At 31.1% G+C, this 18,863-nt stretch overlaps 1 protein-coding gene across 1 annotated transcript; it reads left to right on the top strand.

Moving 5' to 3' along the window:
* Positions 1-1,813: 1,813 nt before the first annotated feature.
* On the top strand, positions 1,814-18,588 carry LOC114400792. Its single transcript, XM_028363427.1, is given in 15 exon segments — positions 1,814-2,252; positions 3,228-3,384; positions 8,395-8,438; positions 8,518-8,580; positions 8,665-8,835; positions 8,926-9,057; positions 9,638-9,777; positions 10,271-10,357; positions 12,267-12,392; positions 12,700-12,852; positions 13,395-13,466; positions 17,036-17,137; positions 17,385-17,555; positions 17,640-17,719; positions 18,193-18,588. Coding segments are annotated over 15 exon segments (1,977 nt in total). The 5' UTR covers positions 1,814-1,828; the 3' UTR covers positions 18,248-18,588.
* The last annotated feature ends 275 nt before the right edge of the window (positions 18,589-18,863 follow it).

The following is an 18,863-nucleotide window of genomic DNA, read 5'->3' as shown; positions in this document are numbered from 1 at the left end:
AATTAAATGCCACAATTACACTTCCAATACATGATCGATGTGAGTAGTACACTATGTTCTCTTCTCGTATTAAAATATACAGTTTAATCTATTTAACTTAATACGGTTAAAGAACATTCTCTAAAACAATTTAAAATGTTTATCAATTAAAATTATAATACTACCCCAACCTAGTAAAATATTTTCAATTTATTAAAGTTATCCCTGACGAGTTTACCATGTCTACGTACACATCAAAGTTTCTTCTTTTCTTACCGAGTTGAGGGTAAAATAATAAAAAAAAAGACTTTCTTTTTGTTTTGTTTATTTAATTAATTTTTGAATAAAAATAATGATATTTTTTAAAAAAATATTTACAAAATTCACCAAAAAAGGTCTTTATAAAACATAAGTTTGTTTTTTTTTTAAATCATGTCATCACTTAAAAAATTCATATAATTATTTAATTTAATTTTGACCATTGTTAATATTTATTCGTTTCATTTCCATATAAGAAAAAACTCTTTTTATTAGATACTTCTAAATCTAATCTAAATTTATACAAACACAAACAAGTCATACAACAAATTTTTTAATTAATGTACAGTTTTCTTTTTATGAATAAGGAAATATGACAGAGCATTTGAATATTACTTTTTTATATTTTATATTTAAACATATTTAGTTCTTTTAATACGAGAGACGTCATCATGTTTTAGTCTCCTAAAGTTGTTTTTTAGTTTTTCAAATATATAAAATATTTTTTTAATTTCTATTTGTATACGTGTTAAATGAGAAATATTCCATTCCTAAATTGTGATAACTTTTAATCACCAAAATTTAATTTTTAAATTATAAAATTAAATCCCAGCAATCAAAAGTCATCATAAATTATGAATTTATTATTCTCACTATTTATAGATGGGAGAGGGATTAAAAAAATATTTTTCTAATTTGAGACACTAAAAAATAAATTTTAATTTGGGACACTATAAAAAAATTATATATAACTCTAATTTGAGAAACTAAAAAACATATATATTTAAGTATTTATATTATTATTAAAAAATTAAGTAATTAAGAATTGTGTAAGAGTTTAGATTTCTTCGAAAAGATTTGTTATATGTATATATACTCCAATTTTGGTTGGTTTGTTATTGATAATTGCAATTTTGGTTGGCTGGTTGCATACAAGACTGAGACACATGGTGCATGAAGTACAGAGTGACACAACAGCAACACAAAAATTAGTAGTATAAACTTTGACACTAAAGGGTAACGAACGAGACATGATGGATGAGTTGCAATGTTAATAGTGGAAGGAACCAAAGAGCCTCATATAATTTGGGAAACGGTTCAACGTAAAAGCATATTCTCTTTAATAACGAAGCTTTTACCCAAATATATTCCTCAGCTTTCCCCTATAATTAACGCTGTTGTCAGTTACAAATGGATGGTAAAATACCAATCACCAAAGTTAAATCCCCATTAATAGTTCCTATTTAGTTCCCTCTCCATTTTCCATTTTCACCATTCATTTATTTCATCAAACGTTAACACACTCTCCGTCGTTTCACCCTAATCAACCCTTCAGGGCGCGCGAGGTAGCCAGCCTCGTTCTTTCTGGGCTGCCTCCGCCGCTACCACCACCCACACATTCCTACCTAAATATTCATTCATTATTCATCTTCAACAAAAAAAGAGTAAATTAAATAGCAAGCATTTTTACTATACTAGATACATACATACATACATACATTGATATTATATGTGTATATATTGAGTGATCACGTGTGTGTATATATATATATATATATATATATATATATATATATATATATGTATATATATGGGGGAAGTAGAGCAACAAGTACGGTTCCAGCAGCAGGTAGAAACGGAGTTTCAGCATTTGTCACTGAAGAAAAGGAAGCGCTGTTTGTCGAAGCAGCAATCGATTTTGGAGGCGCCGCGAGACATTGCGTGGGAGAGAAAGAGGACGACGAGGACTAGGAGGAACAGTTTTCGCAATTGTGATGATGTCACGGACGATGATCTTCACGAGCTTAAAGGGTGCATAGAGTTAGGGTTCGGATTCAACGAGGAAAACGGGCAGAAACTGTGCAACACCTTGCCGGCTCTCGACCTCTATTTCGCCGTCAATCGCCAGTTGTCACCGGTCTCCACCCCTCATAGCCGCCCTTCTTCTTCCTTTGGGAGCCCCGTCAGTAGTGCACCGCCGCCTGATTCTGATTCTTGGAAGATTTGTAGTCCAGGTATCAACATACATACATACATATATATATATATATATATATATATATATATATATATATATTATATTCATGTTTAATTAATTTTTTTTCATGGTATTGATGGAATATTTATTAGTTTTGTTGATGACGGATCTTTATATAATTTGACTATCCAGCATTTTTTGTCTGTCTCTTTCCTCCACAAAATTTTAACACCTTATTTAAAATGACTAAACCAAAATGACTAGGATCATTCATTTCTTGATTAATCCATAGTTTTCAGTTGGAAGAAATATTTTATTACCTATAATAATATTTTTTTAACTCAAATAAAATTATTTTCCATAAAAAAGATGCATGAAATTTCTTACCACAATTTCATCTCATATATGTATGCATGTCATTCCTGCAGCCGATTTCACATCTATTGATTCGGATCAATCTAAATATGAAGCAATTATACTTTCATTTGCTTCATGTATCCTATACATTAATTTGATAAGGATAATCTTGAATATCTCACCCCCCCCCCCCCATATGTATTTATGAAGTGTTTATATAAGCTTTTAAAAATGTTATGAAAATGCCCACCAAAAAAAATGTTATGAAAATCTAATATAACCTAGAAACTTAAAAGAATCATCTTTGATGAAAAATAAATAAAAATTGTTCTATTTAGGTAAGATTTTTTTTAAAAGGGATGAGATTGATATTATTGTTATTTATAGATGATACATAGAAACTGATTAACATATGATAACAATGATTTTTATTTTACTTTAATAATTTTTAAAAAAAATGTTCTTAATGTGGATTTGCAGGATTATAATTATTTATTTTCTATGTTTTATGAGTTTTTATACATATTTTGATATATATCTTGCATATATCATATCCTAGATATGCTATATCATAGTGATCAATTCATTGATATTTGCAATGAGTGCTTAAAATATTGCGTTGTTGCAATAATCTGCTCGCTGGATATGTGTGTAGGGGACGACCCTGAACATGTAAAGACCAAGTTGAGACACTGGGCTCAGGCTGTAGCTTGTTCGTTAATGCAGTCTCATTGAAGTGTGGGATGTATATTCTAGATATGCACAGAGAACGAGGAGGAGGAAAACAAAATACGGAAGCAGAAAACTAAGGAAAGAAGACAAGTCTCGTTCTATTTTTATTTTTTTTCGTTTTTGAACAGTTAAAACAAAGGAGGAAAAAAAATTGTGCAGCTTTCCTTGGGGGTTTTTGGACCTAAACAAACGCAATGGTATGCTCCAATTGGTTGGTTAATCATCACCCCACTTTCCTTCAACTTTTTTTTTATATGTATATGTTTTTCGTATGTGGAAATGTCTCTCCGAGGTCTATTCTTGTATACAATTTTTAGCCACAGGTAAATACCACAGCATATAGGGATTTGTCTTTCTTTGCAATGATTCAAATAAAATGTATTTGTATGTAAAATTCGAATTTAATTGAAATGATGAAGTAAGCGTCATAAAATACGATAAAATTAATTATTCTTTCAACTTATGAAATGCATGCAACAACATCAAAACATGACGAGTTATTACTAATGTAAACTTAGTTTGTTTTAGCGTGTGTTTATATGAACGTTAATAAAATTGATTTTAAAGTAATATCATTTATATTTAGTTTTTTTTTATTATAAAAACATGTAAAAAAAATTTAATATAATTTTTTTATATAATGCTAAAAATTACCTAAAAGTTAAACTTGTTTCAGTTCAGGATCTATTTTATATCCAGCCAAAATAGTTTTCAAATTATGTGTGAAAAATTATCTAAATTTACATTAATTAGCATTTCAATGCGATTATGAAGAATCTATAATAAATCAAACATACAATTAAATATATAATTGTACATAAATTGGACATGTGTAACAATAAAAATTTGCTTATGTTTTAAATAACATATAACATAAATTTTTTAATTAGTGAGATGAATATTAATTAGTTTTTTACTTACGTAGATTTAATCTACTTTGCAAGAAATTTCAATTCCACAATTGTATTAATTTCGTACTTTATAGAAAGTTATTAAATAGTATGAGTACAAAAGTAATTAAGCTTGTGCACTGGATCTCTAATGAGAAAATATTACTTCTTTCAATAGGGTGTGGAACACTTACGCCACCTTGACGTTTCAAATGCTTCGTTCATTTGAAAGTATTTTGCTTTATTTTCTACAAAATTAAGGGAGATCCTCATGGAAACAATTTTACAAAGAACTTAAGTGTAAATTAAACCATGGTATTTTTTATGAATTTTTCTAGGTTTCTTTTTCAAATAATTTTCCTTTGATATCATGCACATAAATTCAACAAATATAAATTTAATAATTTATCACTCGATCATTCCTTCTTAGCAAATCAATGTTAAGTCTAACAAGCTTGTGCGTCAAAGCCTTGCGTTTTTTTTTCTTGCTAACTGACGTAGGGTATTGAGAAAAGTCTTGAAGATCAAATATTGGAAAACAATTATACATTCGAGGGTTGATAAGAGGCCCGGCCCCCACACACATCTCATCCTCATTATAATTGAAAAGTTGTTAGATGCAAGTAACACAATTTTTGAGTTAGTAACTTAGTGAAAATATTACAATGCAAACTTCAATTTACTCTACCTATCACAATATCTAAAGTTTATCATAAGGCGCCAGTAATAGTTTTTTAAAATTTTAGAATATTTACTTTAGAATTCCTCCTTTCTTTCTTGTTTTCTTTTACTTTTTTAAATTTTTATTTTGTTTTTACTTTTTTAATCAATCATACCAAAAGAACATAATCAAAAGAGGATAATACAACCAGTGTCATTCTAGTAAATAAACATTGATTACAAGTTGTTATTAAAAAATACTTAACATTTACCATTGAGCGTCCAAATCAACGGTGTGAATTTGTTACAACTTAATTAAAGATGTTCAGTTGGAGTCATAAGTATATAGTGTGTTTGGACGAGAAAATTTAAAATTCTAAGAATTTTAAATATTTTAATTGAAATTCTTTTATTTTCAAAATTTTGTGTTTAGATAAAAAAAAAAGTTATGAGAGTGAAAAAAATAAATGAAAAAAAGAAAAATATGATTGGTGTGCTAGTTATGCGTGTTTCTCCCCGTATGCTTACACCCGATCGATATTACACGAAGCTCATGCAGTATTTCTTGGAGAAGGAGAAGACGGTAAAAAGATAATTTCAATTTTTCATCTTTTAAAAGGAAATTGAAATTTTAGATTTTTAGTTGTTTAAAACTCTGTTTTAAAATTTTAAAATTTTAAATTCTTCAAAAAAAATATCTGAACAATGAATTCTAGATTACAAAAATTCTAATTCTCTGATAAATTACTTTCCTCAGTTAAAATTTACTATCCAAACGCACTCTAAGAGATTTTATTAATCTCAAAAGAATTATCTTTAATGAAGTATGCATGTGACAGACAAAAAATAGTTAATGCTTTGACAATAAAATACTTTTGCAAGTATCTCAACCTTGTCCATGTGTACGACCACCCACCTTAATAGAAAGTAATACTAGTTTCAAGAAAACTCTCATATTTATTCATGTGAAATTCAATTTGATCATCACAACCTATAATTTTGTCAAAGTCATCAGTTTTGTATTATCACTTTAAAAAATCTTTTGAATTCTTATTTATAGAGTGATCATTGTAACAAAGAAATTCAAAATATTTATTTAAAATATATATATATATATATATATTTAATAAAAAATAACATTACAAAAGATTATGAGGAAAGTACATATTATTATGGGAAAAAATCTCTTTTCTCTATCTTTACCTTATTTTTAATTAAAAAACATATTAATTGAACAATCATTAATTTAGTAAATATTTATTATTTATTCAGTTATCATTGTAAATAAAAATCATCTAGTGAGGTACTTTCTTAATAATTTTTCAATAACATATATTTTAGTATAGAATAATAATTAATGAAATAAATATTATCACTTCTTTAATTATTTTTTTGATAGATTTATTTATTTATTAAATTTCATGTTAAATTATTTATTAAATTATGTATATGATAATTTGGAATCTCATTCTTAAGGTATTTTTTAAAATAAATTACATCTTATATATATATATATATAATCTCTTTTAAAGATCTATTAAATCATGTTTTAATAATGTTAATAACCGCGCACATGATTTCTTTTAAAATTTCTCATATTATATTATTTTTTTAATCTTAATTTCCCGGTTACTGACAATAATTGATATGATTTGGGTAAAATTCTATAGTATCCATTCCTTATACCTATATTTAAAAATGAAACCTTACTCGATCTAGACTTACCTGGATAACCATTTTAATCATCATTTTCATATTAGGTACTTATGAACTTACATTCGTAATCCACACTTTAATCCTGAATAAGTATATAATAATAAACCAATTTTTTTATTAAAATAATTACTACAATCATAGTAAAAATTCATTTTTAAATAATATAAGCATAGCATTAAAAATAAGTAAACTTAACATTGATTCGTTCAAACTCAATTCATAAACATTTAATAATTGTTAAAATTAATGTTTTAATCGCTTAACAAAAACTCTAATTAAAGGTGATTTTTTACTCTTTGATAATCATTCAACATAATAATTTAGAATTTTCTACTCCCTTATAGTTATATTGTTAGAAATTAGAGACTTAGAGGATTAATCATAAAAATATAATTGATTTTCTCATGAAATTATATATATATATATATATATATATATATATATATATATATATATATATATATATATATATATATATGATATGTGCACCATAGATGGAATATTATAATACTTGTTCCCACACCCATATGCACGTAAAATTGATGGTACATACCGGCTTTGTACATTGCGAGTAATTACTCATCTCATTTGTAGATATTTTTGTATGTACTAGTAGGGTGTGGGTACACTATGTCATTCGTGCCTCTAGTTCATCGTGAGAAATAAATATTAATTAATTCAGAGTTCAATAGAAAGATAATTAAAATCTAATAAAATATTATTTATGTCAATTTCTAACTTGAATAATACTTAAATAATTCAATTTTAACTCACATTAACATTTGCGTTCAACCTCAAGAATTATTTCCGAATAGGGAAGTTAGTGTAACAATTTATATACAAAACAAAAACAATTATAATAAAAGAATAATTATTACAAATTTAATAATTAAACATCTTTCTCTTTTTGTATTTAATATTGTTAATGTACTATTTACATAAATATATAAGAAAATAAATTTTTCATTGTATGATATTTATTACATATATTATAGTCAAATTACACAAAACTATTATTATTTTTTTTTATCTCTACACTAATCTTTTTATATTTAAAAATACTAAAAACATTACAGTAATACATATTTATATGCTACACCAACATTACGTTAAAGTGTATTTGTTATTGGAGGACTTAACATTTACCTTTTATAAAACCTTTAAATTATTCAAAGTATATAAAAAAGTTAGACATTATCACAAATATATTTAATCTTTTTTTAGGTTATATATATATATATATATTTAATCTTTAAAATTTAAAAAAATGTTATGTACCAGTATAAAAATATTATATACATTTAATCATAATTCATCATATATAATTGAATAAAAATTTAAAATTATTTTACATTATCAATACATAACTATTAAATTTTTAATATTAATGTTATCATTATTTCACTTAAAAAAAAAAGCATTCTCATACATATTTCAATTACCTTTTTAATTATGTTTACTTAAATTGGTAGATATTGTCCTTACTTTTGGGCGAATTTTTTTTACTATCATATCATAAGATCATATTTATGAGAACGATGATTACTTTTATAAATATATTAAAATTAAAATTAAGATTATGCATTTATTGTTAGAGTGTAATAAATTATGCATAATTTTGTTTGAAAAGAAAAAGAAAAGGTGTAGTAGAGTTGCGCCTACGCGTGTTTGTGCAATTGTGCCTCGTGCCATGGCATCTATATATATATGACTCACTCTGTAACCTTTACCTTAAACTCAGACTGTGAGCGAGACTCGGTAGTAATAGTATAGTCTACAAGGTTTCGTATTCTACTACTTGAAACCTAACTCTTCCTTCTTCTTCTACATTACTCCTATGGCTCCCGATGCTTCCGACGCACTTGCAGGTCACATCCTTTTTCCTCTCTTTCTCTGTGTTATCTAATTACTGACTCTTTCTCTCTCTCTCTCTCTCTCTGAGTGCAGTAAGGCAGAAAGTTCAATTATTTCTGAACGCGGCTCGTACTGGTTCAATTGATCTCTTGAAGAGTATGTAATGTATTATTATGTTTTGTTTGTTCGTTTGTGTCCCTCCATACTGTGTGCTAAAGCAGCAGCATTTTGGTTTGGAAGAATTGGCGTTGCAGCTGGACGAGGGCAAGGATTTGGCGAAATCGGTGGAAGCAATAAAGGACGCCAACAAGAGAGGAGCACTGCATTTTGCCGCGCGAGAAGGCCAAACCTCTGTTTGCGAGTACCTCTTAACCGATTTGAAGCTCTCTGTCGATTCTCAAGATGATGATGGTGCTTCCTCTCCCTCCCTCTCTCTCTCTGTATACTATATTGTTAATACTTGTAATCTTTTACCTGATGATAATTGCCATTGCTTTTCAGGCGAGACTGCACTCATTCATGCTGCTCGTCAGGGACATACCGCCACCGCTAAATATCTGATTGACCACGGTGCTGATCCTACTGTGGCTAGCAATTTAGGGGCCACGGCATTACACCATTCTGCGGGGATAGGTCCCTTCTCACCTCACCTCACCTCACCTCTCCTTTTTTTTTTTTTTTTTGAAATAGATGGATAGATAGGTAAAATATGTTTCAAGTTCCTCAATTTTCTATCAAAATTGGTTTTGGTCTCTATACATTAAAAATGATGATTTTTTGGTAACTTTTTTTTTTTTTTTTTTTTATATTGGTGAATTTAGTCCCTAACCCTAGTATCCTAAGGGGATGTATCTTTGGGGTGTAGCGTATAGGATTAGGATTTTAAAAGACATTTTTGTGATAAAAAGTCTTGTGGTTATTCAAAAGACTTTTAAATGATATAGAAAGTCTTGTGTAATCACGTGGTTGTTTATTTTGATAGCTTTATCATATGATTTTTTTTTATCACGATTTAGCTATCAAAACACAAATTTCTGTTCCATACCTTCCCGGAGTAAGACTATCAAAACTATCAAGATTTTTTTAAGGAGGGTCTCAAAATTTAGTGGTATTCCATTTAGACTTTTTACTTTGTTCTCTTATTTTTCATGTTCTCTTCGAGTTTGTTACCCTTATTTCTCATGTTCTCTTCATTTTTCTCATTTTGTTGCAGGAGATGCTGAGCTGCTCAAGTACTTGCTGTCCAGGGGAGTTAATCCTGATCTAGAAAGTGATGCGGGAACACCTTTGGTTTGGGCTGCTGGTCATGCCCAACCAGCTGCTGTCAGTGTACTGTTGGAACATGGTGCAAATGTGAGTCCTCTTTTACTTTGTTTCTTTTTCTTAATATAATTCGTTGGAAGCTTTGGTTCTATTCCTTACTACTACTACTACTCTGTCCTAAAGAAATTTTATTCGCTTAAAATTTTATTGTTTTTGAAGAAATTTTATATATTTTTAATTGGATGTGCAGAGTATTTCTTGGTGTTGGTATCTATTGTTCTGGTTCTTGTTTCAAGAAAAATACTTTTCTTTTAAACTTTTGGATCAGTGGATTTGTGAAGAAGTTGTGGATGGACCACATGTCATCATTAATCAATATGCTAGAGTGCAGAATTTTTATATTTCCGTGTCAATAATTCCATGGTTTAAGTAGTGCAATCAGCATAAGCTTTATCAATTTGCCTTGTATGGTATGGTTAAAAACAAATGATCTTTAATAAGTGCAATCAGCATAAGGTTTTAATTTTTATATTGAATAGACCCATTTCATATTCCCTTTCATCTCGTTGATGTTGCTTTGCAGCCGAATGCCGAAACTGATGATGGTATTACCCCACTCCTTTCAGCTGTGGCAGCCGGTTCTCTAGCATGCTTAGAGCTGTTAATTCAGGTTCCACATCTTTCTCAACCTGTCACCTTTGAGTTTTTTGTATTGCAAATTAGTTATACAAAGTATCTGTGAAACATGTGCACAGTTGATTTACATAGATACTCCAACAGGGAAATTGTAGAAAATTTATCAGTACTATATTTGATGGGTACAATACGTAGATTATAAATAATAAATAAATACTGGCATTCCTAGTGTGTATGGCAATTGTTGTATGACAATTTCATATGGCACCAGTTTGAATGCTAGTAAGAAAGAAAATAAATAATAAATAAATATATAAACCAATATTCTTCACAACAATCAAAGATGCAATTAATGGTCAGCAAATGGGGACAATAGCAGATATAGGTTGGGAATGGAAGCTTCAGTGGGGTAGGTTCTTCTTGGAGGCTGAAATAGACACGGTTGCAAAATTTATGGAAGACTTATAGCATCTGACAGTACATGTGCAGCAACAGTACATGTGGAGATGGGAGGGAGATTCGAGCGGTAAGTATACAGTGGGGAGTGCTTACGAATTACTCAATAGGAATTTGCCGTTGGAGAGTTAGGATGAAACGTTTAATGCATTATGGGAGATAAAAGTCCCAAGTAAAGCAACAATTTTCGCTTAGAGATTGATCAGGGAAAGACTGCCTACAAAGAATAACTCAAGAAGGAGGAATGTGGAAACTAATGACGTCACCTGCCCATTTTGCAGAAGTCATGATGAGGACGAGGCTCACTTATTCTTCACTTGTGCTAACATCTTGCCGCTATGGTGGGAATCGTGATCATGGGTAAATGTAGTGGGCGCTTTCTCAGAAAATCCAAAACAACACTTCCTTCAACACTACTACTACAATATCAGTGGACTTAGGCCTCAGGTGGCAGACCTGGTGGATTGCTTTGACATGGTGTATTTGGCAGCATAGGAATAGGATGGTCTTCCAAAATGAAAGTTTCAACAGCCATAAAGTGATGGAGGACGCTCTATTTTATTGCTGGACCTGGCTTAAAAATCTGGAGAAAGGATTTGATATCCCATTTCACTCATGCTCCAGTAACATTAGGGATAGTTTTTTGTGTTGAGGGGGGATAATTTATATAATACAAGTTAGGCTGGTTGGGTACCTAGCAGTTAGCCAGATCTTTGGTTTCCTAATTCAAGTTGGTTAGCATGTATTAGGTCACCACAGTTCTGCACCTTGCAAATGCTAGGATGTATATACAACAGTACTGCTTGTACTATTTTTAATATTCTATAATATATATATATACTTTTGCTGATAAAAAAAATAAAATTTGTCAAGTGGTTTATTGTAGTAGTAATAATGCCATAAAAAGTTAACAACTTTATGACCGACGATGCAATCTGGTTGACAATTTATTTCTATGTTATATATTCATCAGAATTAGTTATTTAAAAGTACATATGTCCAGTATTACAAAAATGTACCTCGTCAAAGAGCTAATGGGAGGGGTGTGTTAAGTTATTAACTGACTAAATCTAGATAATGAAAAAGGGAAAGAAGAATCACATACGTAAAATATGTTTAAAGTGACAGTAAGCTGGATGAGCCTTGTTGAAGAATGCACTTTTTCCTGAAAGATATCTCTACAAGTAGCCATACCCTTCCTTTGATGTTTATGAAAGTACTCTAGAAGCATGTAGATCTATAAATATCTCATTTAAGAAATCAAATAGTTAATGATTTATTCAGAAGAAATATAATGCAGCATGGTAACTGGTAAGTTATGTACCAAAGACTTTTCCAATACATTGATTTTACACAATTGTTTTAGTGGTTTTATGTGAAGATGTGCTGGTTTGTAGGTATTTGTGTTTACAAGATGCTGCTTTCTTCCTGTATGTTTTTCATCTCATGCTCAATCTATGTCATTACATTAGAATCTTTATACGCAGGCAGGTGCTAAAGCAAATATAAGTGCTGGTGGAGCAACTCCTTTGCACATCGCAGCTGATAATGGAAGTCTTGAACTATTAAATTGTTTATTGAAAGTGGGAGCTGATCCTGATGTCTCTGACGAGGTGAGAAAGATTTTAAAGTTCGAACATTATCTTCTTGTACTGTTAGTGTGGGAATCAATGGCTCTTTCCAGTAGTCTTAAAGTTTATTTATCTTAGAAAAAAGAGTTCTTAAAGTTTACTTGTCTTAGAACCCAGTAGTCCTAGGAACACAAAAACAGTACTCGCGTTTATTTATATTTTCAAGATCTTTCCAAACTTTCAGTATGATTAATGGCTCTTTGCTTGGCACATTTAGTAGTTATGATTGTGGTAAACAATGTGCTGCAGTTAATATTCAAAATAAAGTTTGACATTTGTTTGCACACAGGATGGTGTCAAGCCAATACAAGTTGCTGCTGCAAGGGGCTATCCAAAAGCTGTTGAGATATTGTTCCCCTTGACGTCCAAAGTAGATACTATTCCTACTTGGACTGTTGATGGGATACTTGAGTATATGCAATCTGAAACTAGAAAGCAACAGGTACGGAAATTTTAAAATATTCTTTTATGCCCAACTGGACTGAGCAAAGCCATATATCTCTTCTGCAAGAATATCAAATAACTATGTGTTCTTTTGAATGTGGCAATATGAAATTATGCTTGAAGTAATTACAGCATTCTCTTTAAAATACAAATATTTGTCTTGTAGATTTGTAGGGTGTCCAGATGGAAATATGATAATTCATTTATTTTTTTTGGCAAAAAATAGGGCAGTATCTAGAATTTTGCTTTATCTTTCTAAATTAAATTGCTGAGGAGCAGAAGATTTGTCTGCATAAGCTAACCAGCAAATATTCCATCTTTCAACATAAAATAGGCTCTATATACTTCTGCCACTACTAAATTTCTCAGTCCTTTAACTGATTTTGCTTACAATTTTAACCAGAATATATTCTTGATCACATTCTACTCACTTTCATGGTTAAAAAAATGCACAATTAATGCTTTCTGATACTAGTTTGCATGCTGTTTGAGAAAGTGAATTTCTTGGTCTTTTTGCTAAGTATGAAGGGCAATATGCAGGATGAATCGATAAATGCAAAAGAAACTAATCAGCCCAAGGAAGCTGATTTTCCGGAGCAAAATGTCCCTGAGGTGTGTTTTTCTTTTATGAAACATTTATAAGCTGTACTTTTTTTTAATTGGGTGCTTTGCAGCTGTATTATTCAATGTAGAAGAAATATGTAGGTCCCATATAATCAAGATAGTGAAACTTGAGATTATACTTGGGATTTAAAAGGGTTCACAAGGTCATAAATCATGGGATTGTTACACGAATTGTAGGATCTGAAGAAATTTGCATGTCACTTGTAAATATTCTAATCAATGGTCCCTTGTTCTCATTAAGGATCCCTTGGGTTTTAAATAGTGGCGTTTAGCATAGTGAAGTCGTCCCTGGCCAATACAGGACCACTGTAGCGCCTATCATGGGTGAAATAGCAGTCGCAAAGGTCGAAGTGGCAGGACTATCTCTTGATTAAAAAAATGTAGCCTCTGAACACTAATGTTAGGGCTTATTTGGTAAGGGTTATTTTTAGATTTCAAATTCAAAAACAACATTTTGCTATAAAGTCAATTAAATGGCTGTCGTTTCTCAAACTAATCGTAATTTAAAATATTTTTTATAAGCACTATTGAGAGTGAGAAACACTATTCGGGTTTTAAAACACTGAGGCACCCTAAAGTTAATAGTGGCTATGCCATTGTCTCCTATCTTGATACAACGTTTTTGGAGCTAGCCACTACGTGCCACTATTGGGGATTTAAAGCACTGAGGCACCCTAAAATTAAGAGGTGACCAAGTGAGTTAACCTCAGACTAAACAAATTTATTCCTTTTTGTGAACTAATGCAATAGAGAAACGAGAGAAATACCCAAATAAAGATAAGTTGTAAGTGTTCTACCCTCTGTAATTGTCTCTTGATGAACGAGTTTCTTATTATCAAAGTTTTCCTACATCAAGGCAATGCAGTTTGCTGCTCATAAGGTTCAATAAAGTTTCTTCCTTTTCGCTACCAATATTTAACCAGCTTCTTTTAGTTTGCTGCATTGTCCATCACAATTTGGACAACATTCTCTTCATCAACCTCTTCAACAGTCATCCATCATCTTTAAAAGATTGTCAGTTCTTCTACATGTGATAAATGCATCAATATCAATATGTTTAAGAAAGATGGCCCCTTCAAACTGTTCACCAAGAAGTTCAGTATTGTCCCCCTTCTTTTTGTTAGTTCACCCATATGTTATTATGGTGCAACTTGTTTTTTCCATGCAACTCTATGTACTTCCTAAGCATCCTTTACACTATTGTAGGGTGGTATCCTGAGCCACATACAATTGAATCAAACATAATTCCAAATTTTTTGTTCCTTGCCACATTAAATGGTTTGCATTGTTGTAGAAAAACTTTGCAATGTCTTTACAAGAATGTTCCTTATGATTCTTCTTAAACATTTGATGGCGGTTTGTGAGCTGGCTCCTTCTTAAAAATATTTTTTAGAGTTGACATCGTCCTCCCATTCAGAATTTTTTCTATTTTTCACCAATTTTATGGCGTTTTGTCAACTCTTGATTTCTTGATTAAATTTTGCTGCAAACCCAGAACAACATCAAACATTTATTTCTTTGCATCATAACTAACATTTTTGCAAGCGCCAACATCTTTTTGGGTTCCAGCCAAGTGGTGCTTCAAGTGATAAACACCTTTAGTGATGATCTTTTGACAGAATTTGCACTAAACTTTTCTAGGATCTCCATTAGCACATGTCATGCTTCCAGGCCATCAGTTCTACTACTAGGAGCATTTTTTACCATTGTTTTAGGATGCACACTTTTTGAGGAGGCACCAATAGAGTTTTAACAATAGCAACATTGGAGGCAAAGGAAGGACTAGCACCCAAAAAAAAAAAACAGACAAACTCGAAAAAACATAACGAGCCCACAAGTTCACGAGTTTATTCATCGATCCTATCAATGTTATTTCGTGGGAAACTCTAGTGGTGCCTCCTCAAAGTGTGTGTTCTAAAACAGTGACAAAAAATGCTCTTTGAATGTTTGAAGTAGAACTAATGTGGCTTGGAAGCATGACATATGTGTTGATGGAGATCCTAGAAAAGTTTATTTCAATTTGTCAAAAAATCATCATTGGAGGTGTTTACCGCTTGAAGCATCACTTGGCTGGGACCCAAAAAGATGTTGGTGCTTGCTAAAGTGTTAGTGATGAAATGAAATAAGAAATGCTTGATGTTGTTTTGGGTTTTCTACAAAACTTAATCAAGATTTGACTAATAGGAGGATGTAGAAGTTGGTGAAAAGGGATTGAAGGGGGAGGATGTTGGCAACTCCAAAAATGTTTTTAAGAAGAGGGGAGTTAGCTCACAAACCACCTTCAATCAAATGTTTAAGAAGAATCATAAAGAACATGCTTTTAGAGACGTTGCAGGGTTTTTCTACAATAATGCAAACCATTTAATGTGGCAAAGAATTTGGTGTTGTGCTTGATTCAACTGCAAAACGTGCTCCAGGATTTAAGAAACCATCCTACCATTAAATTATAGTAAAGTATTTGAAAGAAGTTCAGGTTACAAAAGATGCTTTTGAAGTATATAAAGTTGCATGGAAGAAAATAGGTTGCACCATAATGACATATGGGTAGACTAACAAGATAAGGAGTATGATATTGATGTGAAGATGTTGGTGAAGAGAATGATGGACAATGCAAAAAACTACAAAGCTGTTGGTGAGATGTCGGTGATGAAAGGAAGAAGCTTTATTGGACCCCATGCACAACACATTGCATTTACTTCATGTTGGATGACTTTGAGAAGAATATACCCATTTAACAAGAGATAATTATAAAGTGTAGAAGAATTATGACTTATATTTATTCAAGGTCTTATTTCTCTATTGCATCGCTCCACAAAAGGAAGACATTTGTTGAGTCCACGGTGGTTGTGATGACGATTTTGACGTAAATTAAATTTTTAAAATATTTGATTTTCTATTTGGTAAATTTTATAGAGATTTTATGATTAAATGAGACTTTAATTTGAATTTAAAATGTTTTAATCTTAGTCTTTCATTTTAATTTAATGGATGAGAATGACCGTTCTCATTCTCTCATGAGAAGACCATTTTCATATGAAACGTCCTCTCTATATATATTTATTTCTAATTTATATGCATACGTATAAATTTTGTAGGATCTTACTATCCCATGATTTGTGATCTTGTGATCCCTTCCCAAGTATAATCTGAAGTTTGACTACTTTGTTCTCAATATAGTGGGTTCGTGTGCAGCACAACGGAGAAGAGGAAAGACGGGATTGTTCAATAAGTTAGGGTGTCCTTCTAATTGTCGATTTGAAGAAGACATGTGCTTGGGTTTTTTCTTGAAAACCCTTTTTCTTGATGGGTTGTGAACCCGATCCATTTGTTTTGCTTTTAACCTGAGAAAATTCACCACAAACTTATAAGAACACAATGAGCTTTTTGTGTACATTCTTAAACTCTCTTAGAAGATATTTGAGCTTTTATGACCTTGTCAAGTTGGTAATCTGTGATTAATCGTTCATCCCTATGATACAAAGTACATTTTTGAACTTTCAGTTAACTGAGTATAAAGTTTATCTTTGTAATTTTTATTTCTTTGTCAACTTATCTAGGTGGCACCTGAAGCAAAAAAGAGAGCAGCAGAAGCAAAGTCAAGAGGGGATGGGGCTTTTAAAAGGAATGACCATCATATGGCTATAGATTTTTATACCCAAGTAAAGTCTTCTGATCTCTCATTTACCTCTTGAATTTCTTCCTCTTCTGTAACTTAGATTTGTCGAGTACTTGCACAAGTTCAGATAATCCCTTCTGTTAGTTATATGTCTACACAATGCTATTATGAACTTACAGTGTCTACTGGAGTAACTGGACATGAGCATACCGCCTGTACTTCATTCTATATGATGATCAGTTTATCAAATGCGTTTTTTTCTTATTTTTCTTTTTTAAATGTGTCTATAGGCAATTGATCTGAACCCCATTGATGCTACTTTGCTATCCAATAGAAGTCTCTGTTGGATTAAGTTGGGCCAAGCTGAGCATGCTTTAGCTGATGCAAAGGCCTGTAGAGCTTTAAGACCAGATTGGCCAAAAGCTTGTTATAGGGAAGGAGCGGCTCTGCGTTTGTTGCAGGCATGCTATCTCTGAAACTTTTCCATTATTAGCAGTATATATGATTAACATTTCTAAAGCTATACTTGGTTATCCTTGTTGCAGAAATTTGATGAAGCTGCAAATGCTTTTTATGAGGGAGTAACGCTTGATCCTGAAAATAAGGAGCTTGTAAATGCGTTCAGGTCTGCATACTATTTTATTTATTAACACTTCTTGGCTTATAGACATTAAACTATGCAAAAGGAATCAATATGATCACCAAGATTAAGGATGATTCCTATGAACGAGGCAAACATAATTTACAGAAACATGCATTATACACGTGGAGCATTGCATAAGAGAGTGCTAGTGTGATGACTTATGACTGTTAAGAAAAAAATATTAAAATCACTGGATGAGGGTGAAGACCATGTTAATGCCTGTCTGTCAATAAAATTGGAGCAAAAGAAAAGTTTAACTAACAAAATTATAACAGAAACTACTGTATCCTCGGTCAACAGATGTGATTGCTACTCGAGTTTTAAGTGATTTTTATAGATGCAACTCACATTGTCAACCTAGCACATATAGTAGTCTTCAATCTACTAAGTGGTTTATGAAAGTTGTTAGCGAGTGCATGTGTACTGTGTAGCTCATTGAGTATCGTCTATTACAGGGAAGCTGTCGAGGCTGGGAGGAAATTTCATGGAACGGCTGAAAATAAATCATAGTTTAGCCTTTTGTTAATACCATGTTTCAGAGAGAAGAGATCAAAATATTGCGGGTGGTGCAGCCTTATTCACTTGATCCTTTTTTCCCCAATGTGTGTGTGCGTGTTTTCTTTAACTAGTTACTGTCGTATAGGAAGAGTCAGCTAGTAATCTGTTTCATTAAATTGTTTTAGTAATTATAAAGGTTATGCTTATTTGACATGTTCCAAAATTGTTGCAGAATTAGTACACATTATGAAAATGGCAATGCAGGTTCATGGGTATTTCTCCCATACTGTTGTAGGATTCATTTGTTTAAAGTTCAGAATTTTTTTTATAGAATTAATTCTGAATTGTCAACATAGTTAAGATGTGTATTTAAAGATTTACATTTAAACATATTTTTGGTTAGCAAGGGTTAATATGTTTATGGTAAATGAGATTTTTATTTTGGATTTCTAATAAATTTTTTTGTTATATTGAATTTTTGATATATCAAAACTAAACTTTTATTTTTGTTGTCAATTAAGTTTTTTTATTATATTGAATTTTTTATATATCAAAACTAAACTTTTGTTTTTGTTGTCAAATCCAATATCATAAGCCCGCAAGACATAGAAACATAACAGTTTATTAT

Source organism: Glycine soja, chromosome 19 (assembly GCF_004193775.1).
Source record: "Glycine soja cultivar W05 chromosome 19, ASM419377v2, whole genome shotgun sequence".
Taxonomy (NCBI): Eukaryota; Viridiplantae; Streptophyta; class Magnoliopsida; order Fabales; family Fabaceae; genus Glycine; species Glycine soja.
This window is presented reverse-complemented; position numbering and strand designations above follow the sequence as displayed.